The following is a 17,063-nucleotide window of genomic DNA, read 5'->3' on the forward strand; positions in this document are numbered from 1 at the left end:
GGGACTGTTCTCATGGATTGAGATTAAAGATCGTTCAAGTTGCACTCCGCTAGTATCCAAACACACTAAATCATAATTCCTAATTATAGAGCTAATCAATACTAAAATCCCACTTACTAGTCAATATAGTCCTCAATACTTAAATATGGGGGTGATCAAGATATAACTAACGAAACTAATCATTCCTAGTTGTTAAAGCATAAGTAGCAAGTCTTCCAAACAAGGATCAAATTGGACCAAATTAGGGTGCCAAAAGCACTAATGGCATAAATAAACAAATGACATTTATATAAGCACCTACCACAATCAGCTGGAAGAAATGAAATTTTACATCAACAAAAAGGAAGAATAAAAGATAAGATAAATCCCGGGGGGGGGGGGGGGGGTAACAACATTTTTACAAACTGCAAATAGGGGAGCACAACAAACAGCAAATGGAGTCACCAATTCATGTGACTACTCCTAGAAACAGTGCTTCTTCCCATGGATGTAATTTAAAGCTGTACATCATGGCTTAGAGAAACCCCACACTTCTCACCATCTATCAACAATAATTAGGGCCTGTTTGTCCTTCACCCGAAACTGAAAAAAATTCAGTTTTGTAAAAATAATGTAGTTGATACTTTTCAGTTTTGATAGACAAGACAAGGCGAGAGTGTTAAACAAACACATTATTAATCCAGTGAGGAACTGGTTTCAGCAGTTTCGTCCTCGCTAAAGCTAGACGGCAATGGCATATCAGCACCAGATCTACATCATCATACATAATGCTGTTAGAAAGTAGAGCTATCCAATAACAACTTAGATGAAAATTTTGTCAGGAAAAACAGTAAACCATAGTTTTTATCTTTTAAACTCATACACAATATTACTAGAGATAACACTATACGGTTAATCTTTACCATTAGTTAGAAAAAATTGAAATGATGCATCCAAAAACATAATCTAAATCATGGAAAAAAAATGCAAAATTAGGAAAGTTATTGGTCAAATTAACACCGTAGAAAGAAAGGGCATGCAAATGAGCTCAAAAAGTTCTCAGGAAAGGACAAAAGGAGACAGATAAAATGCCCACCTCTGCTTTTTCCTTCGTTCGATATCAGGAACAGGTGATTGTTTCACATTGTATTCTTGTGGCGTACCAGCTTTAACTCGTTTTGCAACCTATGCACATAGAAAAGTGTTAGGACCCGATTGCAAGGTATGGGACTTGAGTCCGACATTGGAAGTATGGGATTCTAATGTGGAGTTTATAAGGCCTTGGGCTCTCCAACTACAACAGCTAGCTTTTGTGGTGTGGTTCGCCCAAGGTTCTTATCAAAAGCGAAATATCATACATACTAGGCATGAAAAAAAGTAGTGAGCTCAATAGAAAACTAAATAACCACATTAGAGAGGGACAGGTAAGTTTACACATCCAATACCGCAATTTCATTTGAAAGCATCCCTACTCCATCTGCATTACGGTATTTCTTTTTTGCTTTCCGGTCTCCCTTAAACACCTCTTCCTGCACATATGCAACCAAATATAAGAACTTCAAAAGCATCATAAATTGATCATTGCATATAGAACATAACGATGAAACTGCAAATATATTAATGAACCTTCGCCATCCTAGTAGATAGCCCTCTCTCTTCAGGGTCCATGGGAACTCGAGATTTACGGATTGAATTTGAAGGCTTGGATTTTACATGCTCACTCCTTTGCACATTTTTTGGATCGATATTATCATACTCAAGAAGCAGAATGTCTGTCGGCTTAACTGCAATGTCATCTTCATAGTGATCTCTATGGTTAGAAGTAGAATAAGATCTCATCCCCTCAACACCACGCTTATTGCCTTTGCCCATTTTATGATTCTTAGAGCTATTATAAGCAGATACTTCTCTGGTAGAGTCTTCATACAAATCCTGGGAAGAGTTTCTTCCAGGGAAATTATTGGCATCATTGTAGAAAGTTTGACTGTAATTTATATCCTGGCGGGCTTTCTTATCTTGAGTATCCTGGACATCATAGTCTTGCAAGAAGCCAAAGTCAACTCCTTCCATATGTGAATCTTGGGAACTAAATTTAGTATAATAGGAATCATGTCTCTGCAAATAGACAAGTAAAGGAGAGTGAGGGAGCAGGGATACTGGTATCACAGTATCACTATAGTTATGTTTATAAATAGCGATCAACTTAAGAGGTAAGAGAAAGTGAAACTGAGAGAGAGGAAGAGTCTGGGCCTGAAATGAATCTGTGATAATAAGGCTTAAATACTCTTAAGGTCCCGGAAATTGTAAAGGGAATCAAACCTGATCCCTGAAATTTTTTTGCATCAAATTGGGTCCTTAGAAATATTTTTTTAATCAAATTGGATCTGAAGTGTGTGCGAGTGTGATGTGTCAAGATTTTGACACGGTCAGCTTTTCCACGTGGCTTATTTAATATTTTTGTAAATTTAAGTAATGCCACTTGTTATGATTAATTGTACATTAATATTAAACCCTAATTAATCATCTCAGCCCCAATTAATCCCTAAATAATCCTAATTAATCATTTTCTACCATCTTATGTTCAAACTCACAAATCACAAACTCACCATAAATCTAGAAAAACTGCAATCTCAATCACTATCTTCCTCCCTCCACAACTCCTTCCTCTCCAAAACCCCCAAATCTCATAAAAGAATCCCCTTTCTTCACCCCAGAACCCATAAAACCCACCAATTTTGCATCTCAATCAGCTTCTGTTGTTCCTCGTCTTTTTCTTGTGCATTTGCTTGTTTTGCAGCTTTTGATTTGCTTGTGGATTGATGATACATATCCCCACCTAGCATACAAATCAAAAGCCCCAATGTACCCACCCATGTTGAATGCTTGTCCCATATTACCAAATTAATCACCACTGTCAACAACTTGTTCACGATACCAAGAACAGTAAACCCAGTAGCAGATTTTGTCCACCCCCATCTCCACCCTCACCTGCAACCCACCCCTACCCAGAACCCACCCGCAACCCACTACAGAAACCCACCCCCGCTCAGAAACTGAAACCCACAAACCCCATCTAGAGCCAAGGAGAAGATGAAGAAGCAGAAAACAGGGGTGCGAGAAGGAGAGCAATTGAGCGAGAGAAGAAGATTCTGGGAAAAGGGAAGAGGACCATGGCTTTGGGGATTTGTTGGTTGTGGAGGCTGGTTTGAAGCTTGGTGAACCACTGAACCCATATCTCACCTCTTCTTTTTCCTCCCCTTCAAGATCCAGAAAACCCTCCAATTTTGGAACACCAACACAGTTACTTTTTCTCGTATGGGGGGTGCGGTTAGGGATCGAGAGAGGAAACGACAGCTTGCAGGTGGTGGTGAATCGTTGTGGGGTGGGGAGTATGGCAGCGGTGCGTGCAGAACGGTGGTGAAGTAAAGATTAGGATTAGGTTTAGGAAATGAGTTGGAATAAATAAAAAAATCTATTAATTATATGACATGGAAAAATAAAAAAGCCATGTGGAAAAGCTGACCGGACAAAAAATATCACACATCAGACTCAAACACACTTCGGATCCAATTTGATTAAAAAAACAAATTCTAGGGACACAATTTGATGCGAAAGTTTTTTAAGGACCAGACTTGATTCCCTTTACAATTTCAGGGACCTAAGGGTATTTAAGCCGTGATAATAATTCTGAGTATGAGATATTGCAACACTTGTATATATAGGTGAGACGAGAATGAACCGAACATGTAAGTCTGTTACAAGTAGTTGTAACAACCTAAAAGTTAGGCTAACAACCAGAGGGACATATGCAAAGTTTCTAGATAGACTAATGCTACTCTATTTCTACTCAAAACTGTCCCTGACTGCACAAGCTTTTAACATAATTAATCAGGATGCTATCCAATCTCTCAAGCATGTAAAATGTAATTTAAAGAGGCCATGTTCAATCACTAGGCTCATCAAAGTACAAAAAAGGAAAATAAAAATAAAAAGGTCCACTTACAGAGCTAAGATTGGGTTGCCTTTTTACAGCGGGAACTTCTGGAGAATTCAGATGAACTGGATTTGCAACATGGTATGCTTCTGTAGCATTCAATAGATTAAACGATAAGAATCTCAATCTATTAAAACTATTCAATACAGTTAGAAATAAGGTCTAGAGTAAGTGAAAAAGAAAAAAAAAACACTTAGCCGTCACACGTTAGCTATGATGTAATAGTTATTGTAAAAATGCAAGGAACATAAATAAACTACCTTGACCTAAACAAGTAAAACGGCACAACTAAACAGAGATTGTCATGCCAAAAGATCCTATGCTATATGAACCCTAAAAAAACAGCATCTATCTTCAGGAATAAGCTCCAAATGTAAGGATAATTAAAGCCACAACTCCTTCAATATGAGTTAGATCTGATACACTGCATGTCATAGCATGGTCAACATATAGAGAGCTATAGGGGAGAGCATACTCCTATTGTAAAGTCAAGATTAAGTTTTCTCCCTTCTCACTATATACACCACCCCCTATATCTATTTCTATCATCTATATAACACACACACACACACACACATATATATATAGGCATTTGCAAATCAAGGATATATGATTGTATCAGCCAAAAAAAGGTGAATTGAGTACATGAACTAAACCTTACAGTTTGTAAAGTTAACTTCTTTAGATAACTCGGGTTTCAGTTACATTTGGGTAAATGGTTTAATTAAGTGCTTACGTCAATAAGCACTTCATATAAGTGCTTATTTGAAAAGCTCAGTGAAAAAAAGCTATAAGAAAATTTACAGGTTCGTATAAGAGCTTATTCAAAAGTTTATTCAAGAACTTCAACATCGTAAACTTACGAGAGCTTATAGGTAGGTCATAAGGTACGTTCATAAGTTTAACTAAACACCTCTTTAAGTGCTTATAATATAAGCTCAAATAAGCTCTTCTAAATGCACCATTGGTGATGACACTAAAAATTCATATGCAACATCATAATTCATAAAAAAACTGACTTAGAAGTAGTAACATAAGGCTAACACACTAGACCATATGCAAACAACAATCTTCTGACAAGTATTACTTAAATCTTGATAATTGTGAGACCAGAAAATATCCTCGTCAGATGAACTTCAAAATTCAATGACCCTGTTTGTGTCTATATTAAGAAGGCATCTTAGTACTAATACTAAGAAGGCATCTGTTTAAATTCCTAAAAGCATCTCAATCATCCCAATGTGTAGCACAGAAACATGATGTGGGTTGGTTGGATAACATATATTTGGCGAACTACAAATAACTCACCTACATCTTATCCCTAATTCTATCTGTAAGCATTCACTGCCTATGACAGAAAAATAATGCCAAATCCAACCTTGTCACAAATTTAACGTGTACAACATATTCCTTTAACCCAAAAAGGTAACCGAACAGTTCCAAGTTTCAACAGTAAACAATATTTTAGTCTTACAAAACTAAATGAATGAGACTTGGAAAAAATGGGAAAGTAGAGTGTAGTGCAGCCTACCATGAACTGGATATTCAGTTTGGAATTCAAATGCCCCTGGAGGAAGTGGATCAAATTCTACACCAAGCAGAGGACCATCTTCCAGATAATGCCTTCCTAGTTGCTTCTTAACAGCAGTTATAGCAGCATGTTCTATCTCGCCCTTCACTTTCAAATATCCTGATGGTTTATATCCCATTTTAGTTGCACTCTTGGGATTTAGGGGTGGAAGAGATCCGCTAGGTGTTCGATGTCTAGAAGGCTCCATATCATAGGGATCCTGGCCCTGGGAATACAAACGTTCTTGCAGAAATGAGCTGCTCTCAGATGATGTGTCATCCATTCCTCTACCATTTTCTGGATAATAATCCCTACGTCCATAGGTCATATCTGCAACTGAAATATCTTGATTGTAGATGCCATGGCTCTCAGCCTCTTTAGGATCCAGATGCTTATTATCACCATGTTTACTGCTTCCACATGAATCTTGCCCAAGTCCACTACCACGATCCTGGATGACACCACTTGAACGATCTTGTCGTCCATTAGCAACTGCTTCATCTTTCAACAATCTTTTATCTTTTAACCTTCTGTGGCAAAACCATCCAGATACTTGCTTCTCCGTCAACCCTATCTCCTCAGCAAGTTTTAATTTCTTCTCCTCTGATGGATATTTGTGCGCTGGAAACAAAGGTCGAAAAAAAAAATCCTTAAAAAATTATCACTTCGAAAGATGCATTAACACCAATAAGAAAAAAAAAAAAAGATAGACCTACCATCATAAAATTTCTCCAAGGCCATAAGCTGGGCCGGTGTTTTGAGCTTCCTTTTCTTATTTTTCTCCATAGAGACTTTGTTTTCTTCCGATTTCACTTCACTTGATTCTAAACACCAACCCAAAAGAAGAAGTTCAGAATGGAAATAATAATTACAATATACAAGAAGATCCAACAATTAAGAAACATCTTATGTCGCCTGAACTACTCAAATCAATTAACAAATGTTATGAAATCAAACATATGACTACATGAGTAGATGCTGAATACAGATGACAATACAAAAGGATGAATGCATGAGATATAGAAGTCAAGTTACTCTTAGCAAATGCTCATAAGAACCAGAAAGTTTCTTACTTCAAATATATTGAATCATAAAGCTACTTTTTTATAGGAAGCAGTCTCAATAACATAGATCTCTCAGAACCAAGCCTTATCCCAGACAGAAAGTAGATCTAAGTCGAAATCGGTTCATGGTAATCAACAAAGCACACAAAAACTGTTCAAGAGAAAAATGATGGAAAGAAAAATGTATGAAGAAATCAAAATTCAAACACCAATTTCACTCATGATCAGATTTGATCAAACCCCTTTTACACCCTCCAGTTTGACTCACTTTTCCACAACCCAAAAACCCCAAATTGAAGCCCTTGGAACCACACCCATCATCAAAAAAACCACCCCATCAATGCAAGAATCCATCTTTCAGGTTCCAACAAAGTCATTCATTCAATCTCAACACACACAAAAATTAAACAAATCTGAGAAAAATCAAGCACCAAATCGAATACCCAAATAAAAAAATATACTAAATTTAGCGAGAACAACACAATACCTTCCATGGGTAAGATGAATTCCAATGAACACCGCTTCTCTGTTGGGGTCAAATTTTTCAGTGGATTCAATGAAAATCGAAACCCCTTTACACGAAAACTGAAAGAGAATGCAACATTGACGTTAGAATCGTGAAGCTGTGTAATTTGACCCCTGAATTCCGCTTAGGAATAGAGGAAGGAGCTTCTGGTGAAGGTGGAGAGACAAACGCAGAAGAAAACAAACAACTGGGTCTCGTGTTTCTTATGTTTTATTTTGCTTCACAATCAACCCTTACGTTTGTCAAAACAAAAACCAAATTTTTTTACATCAAAAATCAAAACATAATTTAGGTTCAAATTAATATCACAATTAGGTTAAGAACATGTTTTATATCTAAGAAATCAACTTTAAACTTAATCTTTCTTAAAAAATATAGTTGTATAGTTAATTAATTAATTAAAGTATACATGTGCGTATTTAACCGACAATGTGTTTGTGGTAAGCAACTTAATCTTCGCTAGTTCAATAAAAACTTCTGCAAGAATCAAAACATAAGTTTGAATCTCGGAATATTTATTTGGAAAAAACATCTATAATTTCTCAAATCGGTCCGTTAAAGATAAAAAAAAAATTAATGGGTCTATTTATTACGAAAAATTGTGATATATGATTTTTTTAAAAAGATATATATGATTTTTTTATACATCGGAAAAGATATATAATTTTTTTAAACTAGAGATATATGATAATTAATCTTTGATTTAATTGAAATTCGATTGATATTTAACTATTTACGGGAAAAAAAGTTACACATCTTATCCCATTTATATTCGTAATTAGTTAAACTATAAGTATTTTTTCCAATATATTAACTGAAAGATTAATACTCGTCTTGAAGAATCATAAATTATATCTACAAAGCTATTGAAACATCAAAATATTTGTATTTACCATAAGTGAGTATAATTCTTCAAAATAAATCACAAAATGTTTCATAAAGACAAAAACCTTAATGACGGTTAAAAACTGCTACGAAGATGTATGTCGGATGAGCATTACCATAAACATGTGATGTATCATGTACTTCCATCTTTAATTATGAAATCAACCTACTTTTTTTCTTGGTGGATGAAATCAACTTACCTAGTACTAATAAATAATAAACTTTTTGATTTCTTCCAAATTTCTTCTTCTTTCTTCATCAGTTTTTTTTAGGCCCAATAACCAAGTAAAGGACCGGGTCGGGTCAGGTCTTGAACCCAATCCACGAAAACACCTTTCGTTGTTCTCTTCGTTCTCGTTGTCGTCACAGAACCTCCCTCACTTTCACTTCATCTTCGTTCTTCAATGGCGACACTGAAACACCACCTTCCTCTCAGAACAACCCTCTCACACTCTCCTCCCTCCTTCTCCTCCGTCGCTGCTGCAAACCCTCACCCCACCCATCACCACCAACAACAACCCTCTTCATCTTCTTCACCTTCCTCTTCCCTCCCACACGCATTCTCACTCGAAAAACTCCTCTTCCGCCTGAAGCAAAACGACTCCATTTCCCTCCGCAACCACCTCCTCCACTCCCCAGACCCATCACCTCTCCTCCCTCAAATCCTCCACCGATGCCACCACCACCCCACTCAGCTCCACACCTTCACCAACGCCGTCACCTCATCATGCCCCCACCTCACCCCCTCCATGATCCACCTCCTCGTCACCTTCAAGAAGCTTCCAGAAGCTCAGGCCCTCATCCTCAGAACAATACGAAAAAGCGGCGTCTCACGCGCTGAGGTAATCGATTCCCTGCTTTCTTCTCCTCACTCTCGCTCCGACATGAATCTCTCTGTTTTTGATTTGTTGATAAGGACTTACGTTCAAGCTAGGAAACTGAGAGAAGGGTCTGAGGCGTTTCGCTTGTTGAGGACCAGAGGGGTCTATGTTTCCATCAATGCCTGCAATGCGCTTCTTGGGGCGCTTGTGAAGGTTGGATGGGTTGATTTGGCGTGGACCGTGTATGAGGATGTTGTGAGAAGTGGGACTGTGGTGAATGTGTTTACTTTGAATATCATGGTGAATGCTCTGTGTAAAGATGGTAAATTGGACAGGGTTAAAGGGTTTTTGTCTAGCATGGAGGAAAAGGGTATTTTTGCTGATAATGTGACTTATAATACTCTGATTAGCGCGCATTGTCGACAAGGGCTTGTTTCGGAAGCTTTTGAGTTGGTGAGTTTGATGAAGGGTAAAGGGTTGAAGCCTGGACTTTTTACTTATAATTCTATTATCAATGGCTTGTGCAAGAAGGGTAGCTATGAGAGGGCGAGAGAGGTTTTGGATGAGATGTTGGAGGTTGGATTGAGTCCTGATGCTGCTACTTTTAACCCGCTGCTGGTGGAAAGTTGTAGGAAGGATGATGTTCGTGACGCTGAGAAGGTTTTTGATGAGATGTTGCGGCGTGGGGTTGTTCCTGATTTGATAAGCTTTAGCTCGATCATCGGGGTGTTCTCCAGGAATGGGAACCTTGATCGCGCCTTGGCGTATTTTGAAAATATGAAAGGTGCTGGGTTGGTTCCTGATAATGTGGTTTATACAATTATTATAGATGGGTTTTGTAGGAATGGCAATGTGTCTGAGGCTTTGAAAATAAGGAATGAAATGGTAGGGAAGGGTTGTGTCGTGGATGTGGTTACTTACAATACTCTATTGAATGGATTGTGCAGGGCAAAAATGCTTGTTGATGCGGATGAGCTATTTAAGGAGATGGTGGAAAGAGGGGTTTTTCCTGATTTTTACACCCTTACCACTCTCATCCATGGTTATTGCAAGGATGGAAACATGACCAAAGCACTTAGTTTATTCGAGACTATGACTCAAAGGAGCCTTAAACCTGATATTGTGACGTATAATACATTGATGGATGGTTTCTGCAAAATAGGTGAAATGGAGAAGGCTAAGGAGTTGTGGTGTGACATGATTAGCAGGGAAATTTTGCCCAACTACATATCATTTAGCATTCTAATGAATGGATTTTGCAGTTTAGGCCTTGTTTCCGAAGCCTTCAGGCTGTGGGATGAAATGAAAGAAAAAGGTATTCAGCCCACCCTAGTCACTTGCAACACCATAGTAAAGGGTTATTTGCGGGCTGGGAAACTGTCGAAGGCTAATGACTTCTTGAGCAAAATGATTGCCGAAGGTGTTTCTCCTGACTGCATTACGTATAATACTCTTATAAATGGTTTTGTAAAGGAAGAGAACTTTGACAGAGCTTTTACCTTGGTCAATAACATGGAAGAACAAGGGCTGCTTCCTGATCTTATAACATACAATGCAATTCTTAGTGGATATTGTAGGCAAGGCAGAATGAAAGAGGCTGAGATGGTATTGCGTAAGATGATTGACAAAGGCATCAATCCTGACCGATCAACGTACACATCATTGATAAATGGGCATGTCTCTGGAGACAACCTGAAAGAGGCATTCCGTTTCCACGATGAAATGCTGCAAAGGGGATTTGTGCCAGATGACAAATTCTAGGAATTTCAGTGTCGCAGCTGTTAGAACATTACATCCATTTGTTCAAATTCTTCATATGAAGGTGTAAGTGTCATCCAATTTGCCCCATTTTGTTATAAGCATTGATTTTATCCTTGTAATGATTACTTATTCAGATGCATATTTGTTATGTGTTAGGTGTAGTTCTGGACTATGCCTCTGCCTTCCCCCTGGTCCTGGTTTGTGTATCCGATGAAGCACAACCGTGGTGCATGCCTTTTGCATCCTAACATGTAAGTTGAACTTTCATTCCCTTGTTGGTAATGAATACAAGTTGGGTGTTTTTTGTAACTATTGAATTCGGAATGCATTGATGCTGTTTTTTTTCATGCTTGTAAATAAAATACTTAATTATAGTTCGTACTTCATAGGTTATCAGACATGATTCCTTTTGTATGTATGTTTTGCCAGGAATTGGGATTACTAGACACGGAGGCAATGCAATTGGGTAAAACACAACTGTGAGTTGGGTATGCTGGTTTAAGAACTCAACTGCTTTAGTGTGTACATGGAATTAGTTGACTGCTATATGAATGGACTTTCCTCTCAAATCTCAATCCATAAGTGGAGTTCTGTTCACATTTTATCTCGAAGTGAATGCTACCGTTGTTTACACAATTACACTATTGTCATCAGGTAATCAAACATAGCCTAGGCAAGTTCATTATTATATTCATTCTCCAATCCAATTAACCTTACTTGTTAATTATTATTAAACGCGAGTTCATTTGGCATTTCAATTTACTTTTTCATGAAATTTATATTTTCTATTGATGAATTCAGGTATGTCTGGATTTCTGTTGGCATGTCAGTTGCCACCCTTGAAATGATGAATTACACGTTCCAAACCTCCAATGATGAAAACATGAAAGGAGACATTTGGGTCACTGGAATGAAACTTGGTTTTTTACCTTAGGAAAGCGGTTTTCCAAAGCCATCGAGGGCGTCCTAAGAAATCTGATGTTACGCGTGCCATTCCCCTCCCATGCTTATTTTACGCGTGCTTCCTGCCATTTGGGCAATTTGGACACCATGCTTCCTGCCATTCCCCTCCCTCTCCTGGCACTTATTTTACGCGTGCTAAGAAGGCTTGGTTTTTAGCAAAAAAGGCGGGCTTGGTTTTCAATGGCAGCAATGAGGACACCATTCGTGGCCTTGAGGAGGATTTAAGGGAGAATTGGCCTGTTTTCTGCTAGGGGTTTTGTTTCTCCTTCTTGTTTTGCTGTGTGGTTTTTTTGGGGTTTCCTTTGGCGTTTTGGTCTTTTGTTCCTTGGTTTGGTTCCTATATCTCTCTTTTCGTTCTCTTTTCGCGGGGCAGGTGTTTTTGGCAGGCTTTCAGGTTCTTTATCTTCCCCCCTTTAGTGGGATTGTCTGCATATTTTGATTCATAATATAACCTCTTTGTTCTCTACAAAAAGGTTGAGCACATGCCTTTCTATCATAGTCTACTGTTTGATTGAAACTTATTCCTGATTGTTAATGATTCATCACAGACTGTATAGAATTTCTCTTTATTTCCCAGTAGTTGTAAAATGGGTGTTTTTTTAATATCTTAAGGTTGGATTTGTGTAGCAATATAACTATTTTATTAAGATATAATGCTCCGTGAAATGAGCTGCAGTTGCACAAGATTTCAATTGATGAACATGAAAAAAGTGTTAAAGTTGTTGCTTTACTCAGATCCACTTCTATAATTCAGTTTATCGTAAAATCAATGCATGACAATTGTTTTGGGGCTCGGCTCCTCTAAAGTGAATTTATTACTTTAGAGGAGCCAAATTCGTTGTTTTGAATTTGATGAAGTAATTTTTTTTTGGATTATGATCTTGATCTCCAATTTTTGGGTATGATCTTGATCTCCTTTTTTGTAATTCTTTGCTCTTTTTCTATTCTCATCAAGAGTTTCCTATATGAAGCCATTGTGCTCCAATTGCTATTAGGATACTACAAATGCTTATTTCATCTGTTATTGTGCTTACAAAGTCACTATTGTGCTCTATAGCTCAAAGTTATGGATGCAATTTATTCCATTTCTTCAATTTAAGACATGTTGTTAGGGGATATCCACATGGCTTATATATAACGATAGTGAAAATATGTCGTGAGTGAGACTAAAAAACATCAACATTAATATATATAGTCTACTTTTATTTATATACAAAGTATAGAGTAAAAGTTCATAGAGAGAGGAACATTGTACTTAAAAATATTTTCATGTTTATTATCATCTTGTTCCAATACCTTAACGCCCCCGCACGGGTAGCAAGCAAGCGCAATGTAAGACCCTCAATTTTAAATAATGTTATTCGTATTATTATTATTTAGTAAATAGTAATATTAATATTAATCTTGTTGTTGTAACTGGGTCTTGGATCCCCAGCGGTGGTCCTTTGAGGTGGCTTGGAGGAAACTAACTCAATAAACTCATGTTCATGATGATTGGGCTCGGGGTGCGTCGGAAGTAGACCTATTACTGTGCCATGCTTGGTCTCCGCCGTCGCCAGGGGTTGTCAAGTGCAATTCCGATGGGAGCTTCCGTGAGATGGATCGCATAATAGGGGGTGGAGGTACCATTCGAGATCACCGTGGCCGGTGGGTGGTGGGTTGTTACTCTCGGGAGGAAGGCGACACTGCGTTTAAGGTTGAAGCCTTAGCGCTTCGAGATGTTCTTGTGTTGGTGTGGGATAGAGGCTCTAGACAGATTATTTGTGATGTTGATTGCGATGAGTTGGTGCGAGTAGTGGTTGATGCTGAAGCAGTCCAACTCCATTCTGAGTTCTTGGTGCTAAACGTTACCCACCAGTTATTGGCTAGGGAGTGGAACGTCAAGCTTAATGGAGTTCACAGAGATAGTAATGCTGTAGCAGATTATTTGGCTAGGAGGGGTGCTGCTGCTAGTGCTCCGGGTTTTTGGGTTATGGAGAATCCTGACCCGGATGTTGAATACCTTCTGTTGAAGGATTCATTATCGGTTCCTTAGTTTTTCTGTCTTGTTAATTTTCCGATGTATCAAAAAAAAATTAATCTTGTTGTTGTTGACCTTGTTGTTTTGTTGACTTTTATGTTGTTGTGCTTATTTGACAGTTTACTATTATGTTTGAATTTTTTGAAATATTTATGGTTTACATAAAATAATATTATTTTCCTATGGAAAAATAGTTGATTGATTTAAATAATTGTTGTTATGATGAATTTTCAATTTGAGAAAGGTAATTGTGAGGGAAAAACCGAAAATAGGAGGGAAAATGAGGGAACTAGTATAAATTAAATTAAAATAATTATCTTTAGTTAAGAGAAGGAAAAATAAATTTAAAACTACCCTTTTAAAACCTGAAATTTTCGTGATTTATTGGTTTGGGGGAAAAAAGAGTGTGTTGTTGGTTAATCTCCTTATCTCCTAGATTTTTTAACTTTAAAAGATCACCCAAATCTTTAACTTGTTCATCAAGAAAACAGTTTTCTCCAATTACTATGTTTTTCGAATCAATCATCAATATTAATATATATTAGAAAAGAAGAACTCCCATCAGGCTGATTTAGTGACGTGTCATTTTCACGTTAATTCTTAGTGACGTGTCATTCTCACGTTAATTCTCATAAAAAAAAATTCACGTGTCATTCTCAGGTTAATTCTCATAAAAAAATACATTTTTAAATTTTAGATTTGATTAGGATTTAGGTTTTTTATTTCTTGATTTTATCTTAATTTATTTTTGATTTATTTTTAGAGTATTAATTAATTTTTTATGGTATTTTTATTGAATTTTCGGGTTTTTAATTAATTCAGGATTTTATGAGGAATATTAATTTTAAAAATTTAATTATTTTTGAATTAAAATTTGAATTACTTAAAATATATACAAAATAAAATAAAAAATTGAAAAATTAAAAATACTGATGTTGTAAATTAAAAAAAAATCAATATATATTTGATTTAGAAAATAAAAAAAATTATTTTGAAAAAATCAAAATAAAACTAATAATGATGGTTTAAATAAAAAATCAATATTTATTTAATTTGTAATTATTTATTTGCTTATCATACCCATTTGAAAACCAATCTAATACAATATTTATTAATTTTTAATGGATTATAATCTCAACACTACATATTTTATTTTTATATTGTAGATAATGAGAATATATATTATTATTTGAAATTCAGGATGATTTGAATATATTGTAGATACTATAAAAAAAATTATAGTATCTATTTAAATAGAGATAATATCTATTTAAATAGAGATTGGTTTAGATAGATTTAGTTTCTTTTTATCTCTTTGTTAGATTATTAATAAACTAAATCTTAACAGATATTCAACAGGTCTTTGGCTTCTCTGCATTTTTAGGACTTTTGGGTTAAATAATATTTGTGATTTATTCTCATTGATTTGTAGGTTGAAGAAAGTATTCGTAATGACGTGGTTAATCCCATGGTAGAGCGGTGTGATTACCTTTGAGACTCACGATATTGCTCAGGTTGGTGCTATGATCTATGATGAAAAAACTTATGTATGGATTCTCATATTTCTGAATTAATTAATATGATATATATTGAGTTTCTTTTTTATATCAGATGTTGTGCCATGTCCTTTTAATTGCTTAAGGGGTGGTTTTTCTCTTTTCAACATATTACTCTCTATCCTTTTTTTTCACCATTGGTTTTGGTTTCCAATTTCACTCATGCCATTGATGCTTGCAAATAGCTTCCCACACATAGTTTGTTTCTTCTAAAATTGAAATAGAACAATGAATGTTGTGAGAAAGGAGATTCCATGACATTAAAGTGGTTCCATTCTTTGAAAGATGCAACTTTTGATTTGTGTCGTGCATTAATAATTTTGAGGTAATTAAAGTAATCTTCAAAGATTTTGCTATAATCTGATCTTTAGGGGGGTCAGAATTGGAGGTGGAAAGCGTGCTATAATTGGTACAAATCAGATCTTGGAATTGGATAACAACTAGAGTGCAGGGATTTCATTCATCATTTTTGAGTGGATTTTGAAATCCTATTCAATGTCTGAAATCTCCTTAATTGGTGGGTTGGGATTGGGGCAATGGATCTTTTTAACTGTGAGGGTCTTCGTGTGGCCTGAATGGGTCAGTTTAATTCGTTTTGGGTCTTCTAAAGGTTGGGTACTGCAATGCAATCCTTTCTTTGGTGCTTGATAACCGACTCAAATTTCCCTTTCTTTGTTTCTATCTATGACATGATATATAATTCCTGCTGCATTATTACCTTTATATTCAGTTCTGAACCGTGCAAAATTTGGGTTAGCACCCCTTACATGCTACTTTAAATGCAATGAATGGCTTATAAAAAAAACACTTAACTATTTTTTTGTGAATTTAATTCCTGTTCAATGCACAATGATGATAGCATTATACTGTGTTGCTCCTTTTCACAGAATTTTCATATTTTGGGCCTTTGCATATTTGTTTTTTGGTTCAAAAGATTAGTTGTTTTTTAGTCAAAGTCATGAGTGTAGTTATTAGGCATGTCTCTCAAAATCTGTTGTATGACCTCTTTTTAGGTCTATATCGTTGTCATGCTTTAGGGGATAGTTAAGTTACAAGGTTTGATTGTTTTTCCATTTTAAGTCCACGAGGCTTTAAAGATTCTATTTTAATTTCTCCTTGAATTTTGTTCTTTTTGCAGGCTGATTCATGAATCATACATTTTCAAAGGTTGCCTTTTATATGTCACTTCTTATTATTTTTTATTTTAATAATAGCTTTGTATGATAGTTTTTTTGTAAGAGCATCATATAAGATATCTTTATATATGCTTTTGGCTTTAATTTTGAGATCACGCCTATGTTTTTGTCAATTTCTAGCTTTGAAGATGAGCAATAGTTTCAAGACTCCTTTAAGTAGAGAAAATCGGCATAAAACTATAAGTTTCTCTTTATTTTTGTAATTTTTTTTTGGCATCTTCATCAAATCATCCTGAATTTCTTATAATTGCTTTTCTTTTATTTGTTAGGATGTAAATGATTGAGAACATAAAATCGGACATTCCTTTTTCATCTGTTGCATGTTCGACTGTTGGTGTATATTTTTCCCCTACTCTGTTGCATGTTTGACTACCGTTGTATATTTGGTGATAAAACGGTGGGATAAATTTCCATTGTTGATAAATTTTGGATGTTTTGTGATAATTTGTCTTTGGTTCTTCAGGGGTTGAAGATGATGCCCTGATTGCAAGACTCAAAAGGTGGTTGTTAAGAAATATTGGATTGGACAAAGGTTTTGGAGAGAGTGCTAAAGTAATATATATTGTCTGGCTGAGCGTCTCTCTATGATCTCAAGCTACAGGGGGAGGAGAAAAGGTCTAAAGAGAAAGGAAAGCCCCACGCATAGGGATAATAGAGAAGAGGTTCATTTTAAGTTTCCATATTCCTTTTTTTTTAATTGCGGTAAATCATTTTTGTGTGTTTTGTGA

At 36.1% G+C, this 17,063-nt stretch overlaps 3 protein-coding genes across 7 annotated transcripts; 2 read left to right on the plus strand and 1 right to left on the minus strand.

Moving 5' to 3' along the window:
- Window positions 1-231: 231 nt before the first annotated feature.
- LOC130733301 (homeobox-DDT domain protein RLT2) lies at window positions 232-7,347 on the minus strand. 4 transcript variants are annotated; one of them, XR_009017445.1, is made up of 9 exons: window positions 7,095-7,347; window positions 6,260-6,367; window positions 5,505-6,164; window positions 3,983-4,062; window positions 1,606-2,094; window positions 1,414-1,508; window positions 1,076-1,164; window positions 671-750; window positions 232-582 (listed from the first exon to the last, which is right to left on the minus strand). XR_009017445.1 is itself a non-coding variant. In XM_057585434.1 (9 exons), exons 1-8 carry the CDS (start codon window positions 7,099-7,101, stop codon window positions 675-677), a joined length of 1,593 nt encoding a protein of 530 aa, XP_057441417.1. In that variant the 5' UTR covers window positions 7,102-7,347; the 3' UTR covers window positions 232-582; window positions 671-674. The 4 variants fall into 4 exon arrangements, 3 of the variants coding, with proteins under 3 accessions (XP_057441417.1, XP_057441416.1, XP_057441418.1); XM_057585434.1 differs by having other exon boundaries at window positions 1,425-1,508; XM_057585433.1 differs by having other exon boundaries at window positions 232-750; window positions 1,425-1,508.
- A 1,004-nt stretch (window positions 7,348-8,351) lies between these two features.
- On the plus strand, window positions 8,352-12,247 carry LOC130733303 (pentatricopeptide repeat-containing protein At5g01110). Of its 2 annotated transcripts, XM_057585437.1 has the most exons (4): window positions 8,352-10,663; window positions 10,757-10,851; window positions 11,030-11,254; window positions 11,402-12,247. In XM_057585437.1, exon 1 carries the CDS (start codon window positions 8,423-8,425, stop codon window positions 10,598-10,600), a length of 2,178 nt encoding a protein of 725 aa, XP_057441420.1. In that variant the 5' UTR covers window positions 8,352-8,422; the 3' UTR covers window positions 10,601-10,663; window positions 10,757-10,851; window positions 11,030-11,254; window positions 11,402-12,247. The 2 variants fall into 2 exon arrangements, with proteins under 2 accessions (XP_057441420.1, XP_057441419.1); XM_057585436.1 differs by having other exon boundaries at window positions 8,352-10,851.
- A 913-nt stretch (window positions 12,248-13,160) lies between these two features.
- LOC130711876 (uncharacterized) lies at window positions 13,161-13,598 on the plus strand. The gene has a single exon (XM_057561680.1). It carries the CDS (start codon window positions 13,161-13,163, stop codon window positions 13,596-13,598), a length of 438 nt encoding a protein of 145 aa, XP_057417663.1.
- The last annotated feature ends 3,465 nt before the right edge of the window (window positions 13,599-17,063 follow it).

This window comes from Lotus japonicus, chromosome 1 (genome assembly GCF_012489685.1).
Source record: "Lotus japonicus ecotype B-129 chromosome 1, LjGifu_v1.2".
In the NCBI taxonomy this organism is placed as follows: domain Eukaryota; kingdom Viridiplantae; phylum Streptophyta; class Magnoliopsida; order Fabales; family Fabaceae; genus Lotus; species Lotus japonicus.

Excerpts from the sequence above, each read along its gene's own strand:
- LOC130733301 (XM_057585434.1), bottom strand. Across the intron at positions 6,165-6,259 it reads CTTGGAGAAATTTTATGATG|CGCACAAATATCCATCAGAG; the intron begins GTAGGTCTATCT and ends CTTTGTTTCCAG. Across the intron at positions 751-1,075 it reads GAACGAAGGAAAAAGCAGAG|ATCTGGTGCTGATATGCCAT; the intron begins GTGGGCATTTTA and ends ATGATGATGTAG.
- LOC130711876 (XM_057561680.1), top strand. The coding sequence starts at position 13,161 with ATGGATCGCATAATAGGGGGTGGAGGTACCATTCGAGATCACCGTGGC.
- LOC130733303 (XM_057585436.1), top strand. The coding sequence starts at position 8,423 with ATGGCGACACTGAAACACCACCTTCCTCTCAGAACAACCCTCTCACAC.